At 46.4% G+C, this 19,630-nt stretch overlaps 1 protein-coding gene across 1 annotated transcript in view; it reads left to right on the top strand.

Moving 5' to 3' along the window:
• Positions 1-14,649, top strand: part of LOC112223053 (sodium/hydrogen exchanger 1) — a 63,138-nt gene extending 48,489 nt beyond the window's left edge. The window contains exons 6-12 of the mRNA XM_024386001.2: positions 7,245-7,334; positions 9,238-9,308; positions 10,247-10,423; positions 10,720-10,843; positions 11,530-11,631; positions 12,817-12,898; positions 14,059-14,649. Coding sequence (XP_024241769.1) covers positions 7,245-7,334; positions 9,238-9,308; positions 10,247-10,423; positions 10,720-10,843; positions 11,530-11,631; positions 12,817-12,898; positions 14,059-14,471 — 1,059 coding nt within the window. The 3' untranslated portion in view covers positions 14,472-14,649. The remainder of the gene's footprint in view (positions 1-7,244; positions 7,335-9,237; positions 9,309-10,246; positions 10,424-10,719; positions 10,844-11,529; positions 11,632-12,816; positions 12,899-14,058) is intronic.
• The last annotated feature ends 4,981 nt before the right edge of the window (positions 14,650-19,630 follow it).

Below are 19,630 nucleotides of genomic sequence, written 5' to 3'. Positions count from 1 at the left end.
AGACAGACACACACACACACACACACACACACACACACACACACACACACACACACACACACACACACACTGGAACAGACAGACACACACACACACACACACACACACACACACACACTGGAACAGACAGACACACACACACACACACTGGAACAGACAGACACACACACACACACACACACACACTGGAACAGACAGACACACACACACACACACACACACACTGGAACAGACAGACACACACACACACTGGAACAGACAGACACACACACACACTGGAACAGACAGACACACACACACTGGAACAGACAGACACACACACACACACACACACTGGAACAGACAGACACACACACACACACTGGAACAGACAGACACACACACACACTGGAACAGACAGACACACACACACACACACACACACACACTGGAACAGACAGACACACACACACACTGGAACAGACAGACACACACACACACTGGAACAGACAGACACACACACACACACACACTGGAACAGACAGACACACACACACACACACACACACACACACACACACACACTGGAACAGACAGACACACACACACACACACACACACACACTGGAACAGACAGACACACACACACACACACACACACACACACACACACACACACACACACACACACACACACACACACACACACTGGAACAGACAGACACACACACACACACACACTGGAACAGACAGACACACACACACACACACACACTGGAACAGACAGACACACACACACACACACACACACTGGAACAGACAGACAGACACACACACACACACACACACACACACACTGGAACAGACAGACACACACACACACACACACACACACACACAACAGACAGACACACACACACTGGAACAGACAGACACACACACACACACACACACACACACACACTGGAACAGACAGACACACACACACACACACACACACACACACACACACACACACTGGAACAGACAGACACACACACACACACTGGAACAGACAGACACACACACACACACACACACACACACACACACTGGAACAGACAGACACACACACACACACACACACTGGAACAGACAGACACACACACACACACACACACACACTGGAACAGACAGACACACACACACACACTGGAACAGACAGACACACACACACACACACACACACACACTGGAACAGACAGACACACACACACACACACACACACACACTGGAACAGACAGACACACACACACACACACACACACTGGAACAGACAGACACACACACACACTCACACACTGGAACAGACAGACACACACACACACACACACTGGAACAGACAGACACACACACACACTCACACACTGGAACAGACAGACACACACACACACTCACACACTGGAACGGACAGACACACACACACACACACACACACACACACTGGAACAGACAGACACACACACACACACACACACACACACACACACACACACACACACACACACACTGGAACAGACAGACACACACACACACACACACACACACTGGAACAGACAGACACACACACACACACACACACACTGGAACAGACAGACACACACACACACACACACACTGGAACAGACAGACACACACACACACTCACACACTGGAACAGACAGACACACACACACACACACACACACACTGGAACAGACAGACACAAACACACACCCACACACACACTGGAACAGACAGACACACACACACACACACACACACACACACACACACACACTGGAACAGACAGACACACACACAGACACACACACACACACACACACACACACACACTGGAAAGACAGACACACACACACACACACACACACACTGGAACAGACACACACACACACACACTGGAACAGACACACACACACACACACACACACACACACACACACACACACACACACACACACACACACACACACACACACACACTGGAACAGACAGACACACACACACACACTGGAACAGACAGACACACACACTGGAACAGACAGACACACACACACACACACACACACACACACACTGGAACAGACAGACACACACACACACACACACACACACACACACACTGGAACAGACAGACACACACACACACACACACACACACACACACACTGGAACAGACAGACACACACACACACACACACACACACACACACACACACACACTGGAACAGACAGACACACACACACACACACACACACACACACACACACACACACACACACACACACACACTGGAACAGACAGACACACACACACACACACACACACACACACACACACTGGAACAGACAGACACACACACACACACACTGGAACAGACAGACACACACACACACACACTGGAACAGACAGACACACACACACACACACACACACTGGAACAGACAGACACACACACACACACACACACACTGGAACAGACAGACACACACACACACTGGAACAGACAGACACACACACACACTGGAACAGACAGACACACACACACTGGAACAGACAGACACACACACACACACACACACACTGGAACAGACAGACACACACACACACTGGAACAGACAGACACACACACACACTGGAACAGACAGACACACACACACACTGGAACAGACAGACACACACACACACACACACTGGAACAGACAGACACACACACACACACACACACACACACACACACACACACTGGAACAGACACACACACACACACACACACACACACACACACACACAACAGACAGACACACACACACACACACACACACACACACACACACACACACACACACACACACACACACACACTGGAACAGACAGACACACACACACACACACTGGAACAGACAGACACACACACACACACACACACTGGAACAGACAGACACACACACACACACACACACACACTGGAACAGACAGACAGACACACACACACACACACACACACACACACTGGAACAGACAGACACACACACACACACACACACACACACTGGAACAGACAGACACACACACACACTGGAACAGACAGACACACACACACACACACACACACACACACACTGGAACAGACAGACACACACACACACACACACACACACACACACACACACACACACACACTGGAACAGACAGACACACACACACACACACTGGAACAGACAGACACACACACACACACACACACACTGGAACAGACAGACACACACACACACACACACACACACTGGAACAGACAGACACACACACACACTGGAACAGACAGACACACACACACACTGGAACAGACAGACACACACACACTGGAACAGACAGACACACACACACACACACACACACTGGAACAGACAGACACACACACACACTGGAACAGACAGACACACACACACACTGGAACAGACAGACACACACACACACACACACACACACTGGAACAGACAGACACACACACACACTGGAACAGACAGACACACACACACACTGGAACAGACAGACACACACACACACACACTGGAACAGACAGACACACACACACACACACACACACACACACACACACTGGAACAGACAGACACACACACACACACACACACACACACTGGAACAGACAGACACACACACACACACACACACACTGGAACAGACAGACACACACACACACACACACACTGGAACAGACAGACACACACACACACACACACACACTGGAACAGACAGACACACACACACACACACACACACTGGAACAGACAGACAGACACACACACACACACACACACACACACACACTGGAACAGACAGACACACACACACACACACACACACACACTGGAACAGACAGACACACACACACACTGGAACAGACAGACACACACACACACACACACACACTGGAACAGACAGACACACACACACACACATTGGAACAGACAGACACACACACACACACACACACACTGGAACAGACAGACACACACACACACACACACACACACACTGGAACAGACACACACACACACACACACACACACACACACACACACACACACACACACACACACACACACACACACACTGGAACAGACAGACACACACACACACACACACACACACACTGGAACAGACAGACACACACACACACACACACACACACACACTGGAACAGACAGACACACACACACACACACACACACACACACTGGAACAGACAGACACACACACACACACACACACACACACACACACACACTGGAACAGACACACACACACACACACACACACTGGAACAGACACACACACACACACACACACTGGAACAGACACACACACACACACACACACACACACACACAGACACACACACACACACACACACACACTGGAACAGACAGACACACACACACACACACACACTGGAACAGACAGACACACACACACACACACACACACTGGAACAGACAGACACACACACACACACACTGGAACAGACAGACACACACACACACACACACACACACACACTGGAACAGACAGACACACACACACACACACACACACACACACACACACACTGGAACGGACACACACACACACACACACACACACACACACACACACACTGGAACGGACAGACACACACACACACACACACACACACACTGGACAGACACACACACACACTGGAACAGACACACACACACACACACACACACTGGAACAGACAGACACACACACACACACACACACTGGAACAGACAGACACACACACACACACACTGGAACAGACAGACACACACACACTGGAACAGACAGACACACACACACACACTGGAACAGACAGACACACACACACACACACACACACACACACACACACACACACACACACACACACACACACACACACTGGAACAGACACACACACACACACACACACACACACACACACACTGGAACGGACAGACACACACACACACACACACTGGAACGGACAGACACACACACACACACACTGGAATGGACAGACACACACACACACACACACTAGAACAGACAGACACACACACACACACACACACTGGAACAGACAGACACACACACACACACACACACACACACTGGAACAGACAGACACACACACACACACACACACACACACACACACACACACACACACACACACACACACACACACTGGAACAGACAGACACACACACACACGCACACACTGGAACAGACAGACACACACACACACACACACACACACTGGAACAGACAGACACACACACACACACACACACACACACACACACACACACTGGAACAGACAGACACACACACACACACACACACACACACTGGAACAGACAGACACACACACTGGAACAGACAGACACACACACACACTGGAACAGACAGACACACACACACACACACACACACACACTGGAACAGACAGACACACACACACACACACACACACACTGGAACAGACAGACACACACACACACACACACACACACACACTGGAACAGACAGACACACACACACACACACACACTGGAACAGACAGACACACACACACACTCACACACTGGAACAGACAGACACACACACACACTCACACACTGGAACAGACAGACACACACACACACTCACACACTGGAACAGACAGACACACACACACACTCACACACTGGAACAGACAGACACACACACACACTCACACACTGGAACGGACAGACACACACACACACACACACACACACTGGAACAGACAGACACACACACACACACACACACACACACACACACACACACACACACACACAACAGACAGACACACACACACACACACACACACTGGAACAGACAGACACACACACACACACACACACACTGGAACAGACAGACACACACACACACACACACACACTGGAACAGACAGACACACACACACACACACACACACTGGAACAGACAGACACACACACACACACACACACACTGGAACAGACAGACACACACACACACACACACACACTGGAACAGACAGACACACACACACACTCACACACTGGAACAGACAGACACACACAACACACAGACACACACACTGGAACAGACAGACACACACACACACACACACACACTGGAACAGACAGACACACACACACACTCACACACTGGAACAGACAGACACACACACACACTCACACACTGGAACGGACAGACACACACACACACACACACACACTGGAACGGACAGACACACACACACACACACACACACTGGAATGGACAGACACACACACACACACACTGGAACGGACAGACACACACACACACACACACACACTGGAACGGACAGACACACACACACACACACTGGAATGGACAGACACACACACACACACTGGAACGGACAGACACACACACACACACACACACACACACACTGGAACGGACAGACACACACACACACACACACACACACACACACTGGAACAGACAGACACACACACACACACACACACTGGAACGGGCAGGCAGACACACACACACACACACACACACACATACACACACACTGGAGCAGACAGACACACACACACTCTGGAACAAACAGACACACTGGAACAGGATACAAGAGATTGCTTGAACCAGTATGCCAGGTGGTATATTAACCAGCACTGATAATACCGTTTCCCAGCACGTCGCATTTAAATGCAAATGTCGCTTGACTGCTAAATTGTTTGAGAGGACATTGGATGCATTTTAGCATTTTATTTCCACCTGAGCTGCTGCATCGATCCAAGAGGAAAGTTTTTTTTTAGCAACTCCTGACAAACTATAAGAGAAAAAATGCTCGGGGTGACCCTGACGTGTGGTGTGTGTGCACGGCATGTTTTGGTACAACCTAATCAATATGCATTAGATCGCAAATCGCCTCAGTGTGAATGTGTGCATCTGCCCGTAGCCAGTGCTTCTCTGTGCAGTGACTGAGGAAACGAACAAGCACACGAAGGAAAGGTATTGAAATGGACATCTACAGGCTTCTCTCGGGTCGCTGGTGTCGCGTAGCATTTAAAGATCGACATTTATCACTTGTTCTTTTGGATCTCAAATGGTACCTTCTCTTTCTCCTCCTCCTCCCCTTCTCAGGGCATGACTATCAAACCCCTGGTGGACCTGTTGGCCGTGAAGAAGAAGCAGGAGGCCAAGCGCTCCATCAATGAGGAGATCCACACCCAGGTAACCTTTTTAACCACCATCAACCCCCTCACATCCTGGCCTCTCCTTCTCTATCCCCTCTGTAGCTGGACCACCCATCAGACAAGTTCATTTCCTCCTGGGGATATACGAGCTCTGGGCCCGTATTCGTAAAGCGTCTCATGGTAAGAGTGCTGATATTTTATGATCTAAATGGCAAAACTGATCCTAGATCTGCACTGCTACTCTGAGACACTTTATAAATACAGGCCCAACAGGCCCTGGTCAGGTTATGAAATTCGCAGCACAAGAGCAAGAAACTCACTGAAGCTACACTGCAAGGCTGTCCTTGTTCACCGTAATTATCGAGCCAGCTTTCTGTTTTTAAAATGGGCTATTGCATTAATGGCTGTGGTTAAATTAACTATTTGGTTATTTCAATCTGTGGGATGTCCATTTTGACTTTCAAATGCAGTATCTGTCCAGACTACAGTACTGTCATTTACATGTTGAGTGCCAAATATTGCTCTGCCCTTCCGCCGTACTGGCCATTAATGGAATTATCTTCTGCTAATGTATTTTGTCTTGCTGATATTGCCTTGCTGAGGTTTTAATATTGGAAAGCAGCATTCCCCTGCTTCCTCTTAACTCGGACTAATTAAACTTCCTGCATTGTTCCATGGCTCCCAATGGACCATCCTCTCATTCTCCACTGTCTCCACCGACTCATCCACCCTGGTTGCCAGATTGGCAAGTAAAATCCCCCTGCTTTAGGCCTGGCTTCCTCTGATGCTACTGGTCATTCTCTCTGCCCTGGAGTGACCACTGAGCAGCACGGCACACGTCTCTCGGTAGTTATTGTTGCTAATAATAGCCACAGAATAATGTCACGACACACACACACACACACACACACACACACACACACACACACACACACACACAGTGTCTCTCTACGGGGCTCTGTTGGCTCTCTGGTGCACCGAGGAGCGATGAGTCACCGGCGCTCTAGGCTAGACGCCCCGGTTACCAGCTTATAGCATCTTCCCCACTGTAAATGGCAGTGATGTAAAGTCAACCGAGCCATTTTAGGACTCCTGGAATGCACCAGGAGTGGAGGAGGGCATCTTAGAGCCAGGTAGAGTCCCTCATGGTTTTAGTGTCAGCACCATTAGGTTTGTGGTCTCACAAATTGGTCAGTAGGTTGTTCGATGAATGGATATTTGAGGCTGCAGTTGTTTTACTCAAGAATCTCTTGACTAATTGGCACCTGGGGCTGACCCTGACCTATTGTGTGTCACCTTGCCTGAGGCTTTCATTATAAAGTACTATTGCGAGAAATGGGAACGTTTTCTTCGACCAGTGATAGAACTGATGCAGAAACTACTGTCAAGAAAATCCCTTCGCTGCCCAAGAACATTGCTATGCGTGTCGATTTCGATGCAAATTTAAAATAAATTCAGTGGCACGACCAAAACTGCTTGTTCCCATAGCAACTCCGCATGTCAAACTGTCCCTGTGCAGAACTGTCACAGCGGTGGCCATAATCAAAATACAGGAACAGAATTGACTACCGACCGACTGCACGTCATCTGCCAGTGCCTATTTCTCTGCTTCAATCTGTGTGATGGACATCATCTAGGCCTAATGCTCTCTCTATTGGCCAGATTGTGGCCAATTCCTGTTGCAAGTGGGAGAATCTCCATGGAGAAAAGGCTATTTAGGGGAAAATACAAAAAAAGGACAAAATGGTGGCCTGTATGATGGGAAAATATACCTCTCTGTACTATTTACATGTAATAGAGACAGGAAAAAGTAGTAACAGATTAGGCTTGGTTACACTTTAAAAAGTTTTTTTTTTTTTTTAAGCATTTCAAATATCTGTCCCTCTTGTTGGTTAGCGTAGATACAATATTTAGACGTAAGCGTTGTTTTCTCCCCCTAGTTCCTGGACCACCTGCTGACTGGCATTGAGGACATCTGTGGACACTACGGCCATCACCACTGGAAAGACAAGTAGGTAGCAAAGGAAGGACTAAAGGGTCACGGTGACGAGCGCTGTGTATTTTATTTTCACTGTAAAAAAACATTTGATTACCTCTTCAAGTTAAGACCCTTAACGTGACACCTTTCCACTACACAGTCCAGTCATCTCGGCTTGTTGCCGATTTTCCTTCGGTTTGACTTGTGTTTTAACAGGGTTAACAAAGATCCTAAGGCTGACTCTGTAAACGTGGCGGTGATGCTGCGATCCCTCGGGCGCTGGCAGTGACGGCTAAGCGCCTTAAGTGGATTATCTTTCAGAACAGATGGCTTTCTCCTTCAATGAAACCTTACCGAATCCAAGAATGTGATGGCAATCGTATAGCATCGCCATTCCTAACCGAGTGAACCTGAATCGTTTTGTGCATTTCCCTTCCCTATGCAGTATTTACCCACAACAGTATGGTGTTTGAACAGCCCTTGGGTATTCTATGTGGCAGTTATTCTCGCAAGAGAACCATGTATAAGATTTGCTCAGACGTCTCTGTATGCCGATTTTATCACCCGGCAGTTGTCATATAGTTCACCTTCAGATTCCGTTCCGGACTTTAGAGCGTCACAAGAACACGATGTCTAACTGGATCGATCTCTCTGATGTAGAGTCCCTCCTTTTTAGAGCGTTATGATGAAAACACTGGGCTCATCCTATAGCGGTCCGTTTTCACAGTGTGTGTTCCTGCCAGTGGCAACACGGTCTCCTAGTGTTGTGTGTGTGTGTGTGTGTGTGTGTGTGTGTGTGTGTGTGTGTGTGTGTGTGTGTTCTACTCATATTCAAGAGCTTTTCATCAATGAACCTTTATAAGGTTTTAATGAGGCTGGTTATGGCTGTGTACTATGAAGGGAACAAGACATGGAGGCAATTGGATAAAAGGACTCGAAGGTTGACTTGTTTTCTCGTCTCTCCCCTTCAGGCTAAACCGCTTCAACAAGAAGTACATAAAGAAGTGCCTGATAGCGGGCGAACGCTACAAGGAGCCGCAGCTCATCGCCTTCTACCACAAGATGGAGTTCAAGCAGGCCATCGAGCTGGTGGAGAGCGGCGGGGGCGTCAAGCTGCCCTCCGCCGTGCCCTCGCAGGTCTCCATGCAGTGAGTGCTCCGCCCTCGTTCCTCCTCCAGCTCCTTTTTAAGCTCACCAGCGCTACTCTTAATAGCCATTTCCACATTGTCTGCGAGCGCCAGAGAGGTTTGAAAGTCAAGAGGCTGAACAATAAATTACTTCCTGTAAATAACTGATATGGGAGAATGTGCCTGACTATTTCTCATGGATGTTACAGGAAGTAATTGCCAAGTGAGTTAGAGCTTGGTAATGGCCAACAGCAACCATAGTTATCCATAGAGCCGCAGTCAATGTGTCTCTTGTTTTTCTCCGTCCTCTCTCCCAGGAACATCCAGCCCAAGAAGCTGCCGCCCCCTGTAGCAGAGCGGGCCCTGCCTCAGTTCACCAAGGGCCGTGAGGAGGAGATCAGGAAGATCCTCAGAAGTAACCTGCAGAAGACCCGCCAGAGGGTGAGCGCTGATCCAGGATCAGATTTACCCTCTTGCGGGGTAAGGGGTAGCATTAACATCTGAGGGGTAACATTAGGAGGGCAACTGCAAAGCTGATCTCAGATCCGTTTTTTTGGGGGGGGGTGGTATGCTCTCGGCTAGTAATGTAGGAATTCAGATGCTCACTCTGTTTGCAAAGAGAAGACAATTTGACGTGATATAATATATGCCATTTAGCAGAACCTTTTATCCATAGCGACTTTGTCATGCTTGCATACATTTTACATGCATTGCTTTGTTTGTCATGTCCTCATTAGTATTGTCGAACGTAAAATCTCTTAAGATATTATAGTACTGAAGTAGTCGTGAGCCTGTATCGTTATGAACACAAGTGTGCATTGTTGCTGTGTGGTCCTAGACGAGACCTCCCTGTCCCGTGGTGTGAGTTGAATGAATGTGCTTTGTCTCTCCCTCCAGCTGCGCTCCTACAACAGATCCTCTCTGGTGCCTGGAAAGTGTATTATCATTATTATTATGTGGTCCTAGCTCAATAGCATTCCTGTCCCATAGTGTGTGTTGTCTCCCCCTCCAGCTGCGCTCCTACAACAGATCCTCTCTGGTGCCTGGAAAGTGTATTATCATTATTATTATGTGGTCCTAGCTCAATAGCATTCCTGTCCCATAGTGTGTGTTGTCTCTCCCTCCAGCTGCGCTCCTACAACAGACACACTCTGGTGGCCGATCCCTTTGAGGACGGATGGAACGACTTCCTCCTGAAGAAGCAGAGGTTGATCGAGCTAGAGAAGAAGGTACGTCTAGCAGACTCTCCTAGCCTGGTTAAACCAGATTGAACGCTGTGTTCACCATTGTTGTGCTCACTTAGTCTGGAATTCTACCAATTCAATAGAACTATATTTATCACCTCATGGGGCAAACGATACATAAAATAGACTGATACATGCAATCCTCCCAAAAGTTACTGGTCCAAACAGCCTACTCTCTGAAAGAGGGTGGATTAAGGATGGCAGCCCACGTGGCCAAACGCTGCTCTTTCGATCTGGTCAAAACATCTGTTCTTCTGGGTGAAACGATGAAATGTGGCAAAATCAGTTTTGGAAGCCATGCTAAGACTCCCCCAGACATAGAGAGAACTTCAACAGACAACCAGACACAAATTTCTCTCACTACTCGCTGTAGTAAACTTTCTTTCTTTCTTCACATTAATTTAGCCTAACTCTGATGGATTTAGTCAGTGTCCCACCCCCTCCATTCAATTAAGTTGCCTGACACAATCAGTTCCTGATTCATTTATGCAGCCTTGTGGCCCGACGGCCAACTTGCATTGAATCAGTCTCTAATTATGTAATGAAAATGGAAGTAACATCTTGATTAAATAGAACTGATTTGAAAAAGGACACTGTAGACTGAGGACTCTGCTGATCCCAGCAGAATGGTTTTATTTAGGAAATGAAGTAACATCTTGATTGAATAGAGCTGATTTGAAAAAGGACACTGTAGACTGAGGACTCTGCTGATCCCAGCAGAATGGTTTTATTTAGGAAATGAAGTAACATCTTGATTGAATAGATCTTTGTAAAGGGCACCGTGGAGTTGAGGAAAACGCAGATCCCGACAGACCGACACAATTTAGTGACCTGTCAAACTTTAATGGCACTTTTGTCTTCAGGATGTGTCTTGGTTGGGCTTTATGATATTGTCAGTCATATTGTGTTGTATTGATTTGGTGTAGGCCTATCTAGTGTTTGGATGTAGTGCTGTAATGCATTTCTTTCTGTATAGTAAACTAAAATAATTTCCATTAAAGTGGACAACGTATCCTATTGTATCGTAAGTAATATGGCTGTGTGGCACTATGCTTTAATCTAAAGTGACTGGCAGTCGCTGACATACAGTATCCACTACGTGTCTGATGTGGGAATCGAACCCACAACCCTTGTATATTGAAACGGTTGCTTGTGTGTGCCTGTGAACAGATGACAGAGATGAGTAACTACCTCACAGTCCCTGGCGCAATTCCCGACTCCCCCACCATGTGCAGAGCCAGACTGGCCTCAGGTGAGTCCATCCTACACCCACATCACACTCTGACGCTCTCCTCTTACACTATTTTGCCAACCCTCTACCGTTACTGGTCTGGCGCTGATATTTCTATTCAAATGGTCCTTTCCAGCATGGTTCCAGCAACTATGGTGGATGTGTAACCAGGTTAGCGAGGCTAGGCTTAGTAGTGTGAATCAACAGTTGTTGCAAGGTTCCTTTTGAAGCAACAGGAAAGATGATGGAAGCAAACTTGTTCCATCGCAGACCTTTTGGGCACCTTTGCACTTTATCACTTGAAAAATATATTTTGATGTCGTTTTGAGTCGAAAGGAACCCGTTTACTTCACACTTAGTTTGGCAAGATTGTACAGTTTGTAATGTTTAAGGGCTAACGACGCTATCTGCAGAATGCACTATTATATTACGCTGTTATACAGTAGGCTACTCCACCTTTTTATGGTCTTTCGACTGGAAATATGTTTGCATGTGTAAGTTGGCATGTAAAGCAGCATTGCGCTTGGTTTCATTGTAGGCAGTGGTTTCAAAGCTGAGAAGGGAGGGGCCAAAGTAATACCAGGTATGTAGTACAGCTCTAGTGAGTGTAGAAGGCGATGGGCTGTGGCGACCAATGGCCTCGGCTACAAACTTACTGTATATGCATGTAAATGTTGCTCGCTTCCATTTGTCAATGCGATACCCATGATTCTAGCATACATTTGATTGACATAGGATCAGGTTACGGCATGATGCAGCGCAATTGTCTGTTCATGATTGTGCATTTAAAAAAAAAAAGAATAATGTGAGTCTTTTTGTGAATGTGTATTGTATGTCTATTTTTGTTCGGGGAACAGTTGAAGTATTTGTTCTAGTCAGGGTTGGCCAACCCTAGTCGTAGAGAGGCACAGTGTGTGAGCCTGCTGTTCTAGCCCAGCTCAGCACTAGCACACCTGCTTCGACTAAACAAGCCATGCCATGTGGAACGTTCAGAAATGAAAGGTATGATATGGAACAAACATACACTTAACGTGTAGAATGGGAAAGAAGTAAGCTCTATTCGTGACATTTCTATCTGCGACGTTACACAGCGTTTGCCTCCTCAACGTGCGCTCGGGTTGGCCTCCCCTGTTTGGAGTTATGTACCGTGCGCTAACCCTTTCCTTGCCTGCCCCGCGCAGACCCCAACGCCTTCTACAACATCAAGGCGTCTTCAGACGGCGTCCCCACCATCCAGGTGGACCTGGCCTCCCCCCAGTCCCCGGACTCTGTCAACATGCTGAACGAGTTCTCCAAGGAGGGTCACACGGGCCAGGGCCTGGGTCAGAGGGAGGGTGCCACGGGCAAGGGCCTGGGTCAGAGGGAGGGTGCCACAGGCCAGGGCCTGGGTCAGAGGGAGGGTGCCACGGGCCTGGGCCTGTGTCAGAGGGAGGGGGCCGACCGGGATGAGGACCAAGGCCTGATGATGAAGCCGGCCGGGAAAGGGGAGAAGGGAGAGGAAGAGGGGGGCAACAAGAACCCAGGGCTGATGAGGTGTCTGAGTGACCCGGGACCCAGTAATGAGGACGAGGAGGATGAACCATTCCTTCCCTAAAAATAACTGACTAGCTCCTCCCATTGTGAGGAATAGGGAGGGGCCTGGTTGTAGCGGCTCCTCCCCATGAGCGGGGCATTACAGGGGAAAGGTCCACCTCCTCTCACTCCACCACCACCTCATTTGAGTTTGCTATCCCATTGGTTGAGGAACAAATAAAGCCAAAACTGTTAAGAAAGGACTTGGGACATAACTTGATTTATGAACCAAAAGAGAAAAGGATACTAAATAGCCATCTTTTTTCAATAGTTGTCATTGCTCTTTTTTCATTGTTTAAGTGATAGGAAGGCAGTCGCCACCTTGGGTGATCTTGGGCTTGGTGGGAATTATCCCGAGAGACAGGGGAACATAATTATGCGTTACCAAAGGGTTGGACTGGTTTAGTCACAGACAATGTTCCACATTTTGTCTTCATAACGTTTACGATCGTTCTTCTACTTTCAAGAAAAGTTGGCCTCATTTTTTTTTCTTCGTCAGACAGAGTAAACCCCTTTTCACTAGGTGTTTTTAATTTCAGGGTTAATATGAGGCTGTTGTTTATGTGGTTGTCTTTTGTCATCGTTTGTCCTTCAGTTGGTCAGGGTTCTACGTGGTGTACTCGGTGCTGTACACTGGATGTTTTCACTGTGCTAAACTCGACAGACCTCTTTCTTCACCACCTCGCCTATGGAGACCCTAAGTCTAAGGAATGTGTCAATCGCCAGACTTGGAAATGTTTAAAGCGTCGCCTCTCTATTTTAATCGAACATACAACATCGGCAGCATCGCTGAGACGTGTATGCTGTGCAGTAGAAGGTCATTTACAGAAAAGAAGGATTGTGATGCAACACCAAGAGATTTGTTGATCTTGAATGGACTTCACTCCCCTATATAAGCCAATCCCTAAAATCACACCAAATACTGTAATACTCCTGACACCCAGCCAAAAAAAACAGTTTTGAGTTCAAATAATTTACAAAGACAACTTTGTATGTGCACTGTAGTGGACATATAGAAAAAGTTGATAGTAAATATGAAAAATGTATATTACAGTAAATGGGTACAGTAGGTAAACATAGTTGTCACATCCTGATGTCTACTACAGAGGGCATTTATAAACAAGCTCTTATTTAGCTCGTATTGGAATAAAATGGTCACTGCTCTGAAAATCATCCACATTCTTTCTAAGATATTTACTAGAAGGAATTTCAATTCAAAATCACAAAAATTACAATTACACAAATACATACACTTACCTTCTTACCACAGCATATGCTAATTGTGTTGGCAGCCATTTTGAAAATCCAGGAAGAGAACGTTATCTAGGCCACACCCCCACTCATGTGATATCATTGGATAAACCCAGAATGTCCTGCAACAGGACTTAACACAGTGGCATGTCAAAGAGAATGGACAAAAATGAATTGTTGGGTCTCAGGAGGATATGTTACAAGTTCCCTTTAAGAAAAGGCTCTAGTATGGGCCATTTCAGAACCATTTTGTGGCGTTTTCTCCATATTCTCTTGTCGGTAGTCGCATTTTACAGTTCATGTTGCATCTTATGGCTCTGATCTATTGTTCTTTTCTCCCTTTGCACCTTATTCACATCAAGTATTTTTGACATTTTTAAAAGACCCTGTTGCCGGTTTAACGTTACTCATTTGGTTTTTAGCGCTCCCCTTTTGAAAATTGTGTTCCATAGCATTTTGAAGTTTTAGGCATCACTGTGAAGGATATGAGGTGTGGGTGGACTGAACAGATCTTTTCTCGTCTAACCACCTCAATGGCCCAGAATATATATTTACTCGTCCACCATCACAGGTATGTTGACTTTGTCAATCCACAACAGACACAATCATGACACGCGGGTTAAAATATCAAAACCAACCATGTTAATTTGGGGCAGGTTGAAACACACATGAAACATTCATAGACATTTAACCAGCTAGCTTTTGCTAGCTAGTTTATCCTAGGAGATGGACATTAGGTTGTTATTATACCTGACATGCATACGGTCCGATTATTAGCTGGTTCTTTGTAGAATTTTGACCCGGAGTCAAAATCGTGCTTCTCTACTCCTATTAATCCACAGGTAAAAAGGGAAACCTAGTTAGTGTTTTAGTTTGTTACCTCTAGTTAATCTCTCCTCGTTTTGTCTTTCAAGCTTTCGCGTGGGTTTGTGTCTTCCTGATATCCAATAAGGAGGGGACTTGCAGTGCGACCAATGGAACCAAGTTCCATTTTAGCGCTTAGCTACGCAGACGCTTGGTCACATACGCGAGCACCAAATGCCCGATGAGGTTTGCATGTTATTTAAAATGCTGGCCTGGAGATACAGGCATGGGCAGAAGTAGCAGTTCAATGCAGTATATTAGTGTGAAATGTGTATAGTGATATATTGATTATAACCATTTAATTGAACGACGCCCTTTTAAAGCATATGCCATGATGTGATCTTGTCAATACAAACGAAGAGGTAATCACGGGCTAGCTAGTTATAAGTAAATTCACATCTGAACGCAAGAGCCAACACCTATTCTTCTCGCACAACAGCGTAAGGCTAATCTAGGGTTTGTATAAAACTATGAAAACCTTGTCATGTACAGTATATGGTTGTATAGGTATTATGTATACAGTGCATTGCTTCTCTTTTCTACACCAAGCCTTAGGATCAATAGGAACAATTGAATAATTGATTTTGATTTGAAAAGGCTGTTAGCTATATTGTCAATGTGATTACTGTTGTTCATCGATCTGAACATCTCAACGGGACATTCAACCACTTTTAGGTGCAAAGTAAATTGCACCTAACATTGATTCAATAGCGTAGCAACCCCTCATCCCACCTACTGTATAACCATCTTAGATTTGTAACATGAGTGACAACTTTAGCTGGAGTCTGTAACTGTCTCAACTAGAGAAGCCTAAGATGTCCAAGACCGTGGCCTAGTTTGCTGGCTGTCACCTTGGTGTTAGAATGACCCTTGTCCCTCTCTGGCCTCTGTGTGCTATCACTTTATGCCCAGAGAGTGAGAGAGGGGTCTCCTTACAGCTTAGGAGAGAGAGAGGTCTCCTTACATTTTAGGGGAGGAGAGAGAGAGGTCTCCTTACAGCTTAGAGGAGGAGGGAGGAGAGAGGGAGAGGTCTCCTTACAGCTTAGAGGAGGAGGGAGGAGAGAGAGGTCTCCTTACAGCTTAGAGGAGGAGAGAGAGGAGTCTCCTTACAGCTTAGGCGAGGAGGGAGGAGAGAGAGAGGTCTCCTTACAGCTTAGGGGAGGAGAGAGAGGGTCTCCTTACAGCTTAGGGGAGGAGAGAGAGGGTCTCCTTACAGTTTAGGGGAGGAGAGAGCGGGAGGTGAGGAAGAGGTGCTTAGTGTATTTGTTTACTTTCATCTCCTGTTTTCTCAGCACCTATTACTGTAAGCACGGTGGTTACTGAGGTTACAGTAGAGAGGGAAACATGAGGACCGGGTGACAATGTAATGGCGTGCTACTAATAAACCGTCGCCATGCGCGCACACAGTACTACACCGCGTGTGTGTGTGCGTTGTTCTCCTTTCCAGCAGGTCACCCCTGTCATGTCCCCATTCCCCCACATGGGCATTGCAGTTGAGGGTAGTTGTTGGCACCTCACCTCCTTCACTAAAAAAAATTGAATTAGGTGTTGAAATGTCAGAGTTTGTTGTGAAGGACAGGCTGCTTCGGCTGTGAGAGTTAGAGGAGGACAAGGTCTTATTGATGAGATAGGGGTTTAAAATGAAGCTTTACAGAATGATTGACATTTGATACTTCCCTGGCTGATTTTTCTGTCCATTGTATTGTTATTTAAAGACACAGAAATGTAGTATAGTTTAAACATGACATTTACAAGGTTCCCGAAACAGGTTATATAAGGGAAACCAGAGAGAGTCAACTTTAGCTTGGGAAACGATCCTTGGAAACTGTTTCTGAGCCCTACTTCTCTGAGCCTTGTACTGTAGTGCTAGCGGAAGAGCAGTTGACTTCGAGGCTTCCCCATCGCCCTTTTGTTTGGCCACCACTTAAAGACCATTGATGGAAAGGAGGAACTACTGTTATCATTAGTGTTTAGAAGACAGATCCTTACATTTCTACGGAACAAAAAATATAAACGCAACATGCATCAATTTCAAAGATTTTTCTGAATTGCAGTTCATATGAGGAAATCGGTTAATTGAAATCAATTCATCAGGCCGTTTTATCTATGGATTTCACGACTGTGAATACTGATATGCATCTGTTGGTCACAGATACCTTTTTAAAAAAAAAATGAGCCTCAGGAATTTGTCACGGTATTTTTGAGCATTCAAATTGCCATTGATAAAAAAGCAATTGTGTTTGTTGTCTGTAGCTTATGCCTGCTTATATCATAACCCCACCAAAACCATGGGGCACTCTGTTCACAACGTTGACATCAGCAAACCACTCGCCCACACAACGCCATACACATGATGTGCGGTTGTCAGGCTGGTTGGACGTACTGACGACAAATTCTCTAAAACGACATTGGAGAGAAATGAACATTCAATTCTCTGGCAACAGCTCTGGTGGACATTCCTGCAGTCAGCATGACAATTGCACACTCCCTCAATTTGAGACATCTGTGGCATTGTGTTCTGCACATTTTAGTGGCCTTTTATTGTCCCCAGCACAAGGGGCACCCGATCATGCTGTTTAATCACCTTCTTGATATGCCACACCTGTCAGGTGGATAGATTATCTTGGCAAAGGAGAAATGCTCACTAACAGGGATGTCAACTAATTTCCAGACAACATTTGAGGCGAAATAACCTTTTGTGAGTATAACATTTCTGGGATCTTTTATTTCAGCTCATAAGACAGTGGACCAACACTTTACATGTTGCGTTTATATTTTTGTTCAGTGTAGTTGCCAGTACATGTAGGCTGTCTTAAAATCATAGTCCAAGTGTTTCTCACCAACCATACTGTGCACCAATAGTTTAAACACAGATTTTTTTTCCCATCCAAACAGATGTTTTCGTATCGAAACAACCCCTGGTTGGTGTGTCTGAAAATCATGCCTTGTGTTTTGTAACACTCTCCGCGTTGTTGTGTTATGGTCCCATGCAGACAACTACATCACAAGCCATACGATCTGTCTCGGGACTCTTAAGATGAATTGGTGTGTGACAATGCTATGTCT

Source organism: Oncorhynchus tshawytscha, linkage group LG23 (genome assembly GCF_018296145.1).
Source record: "Oncorhynchus tshawytscha isolate Ot180627B linkage group LG23, Otsh_v2.0, whole genome shotgun sequence".
NCBI lineage: Eukaryota > Metazoa > Chordata > Actinopteri > Salmoniformes > Salmonidae > Oncorhynchus > Oncorhynchus tshawytscha.
This window is presented reverse-complemented; position numbering and strand designations above follow the sequence as displayed.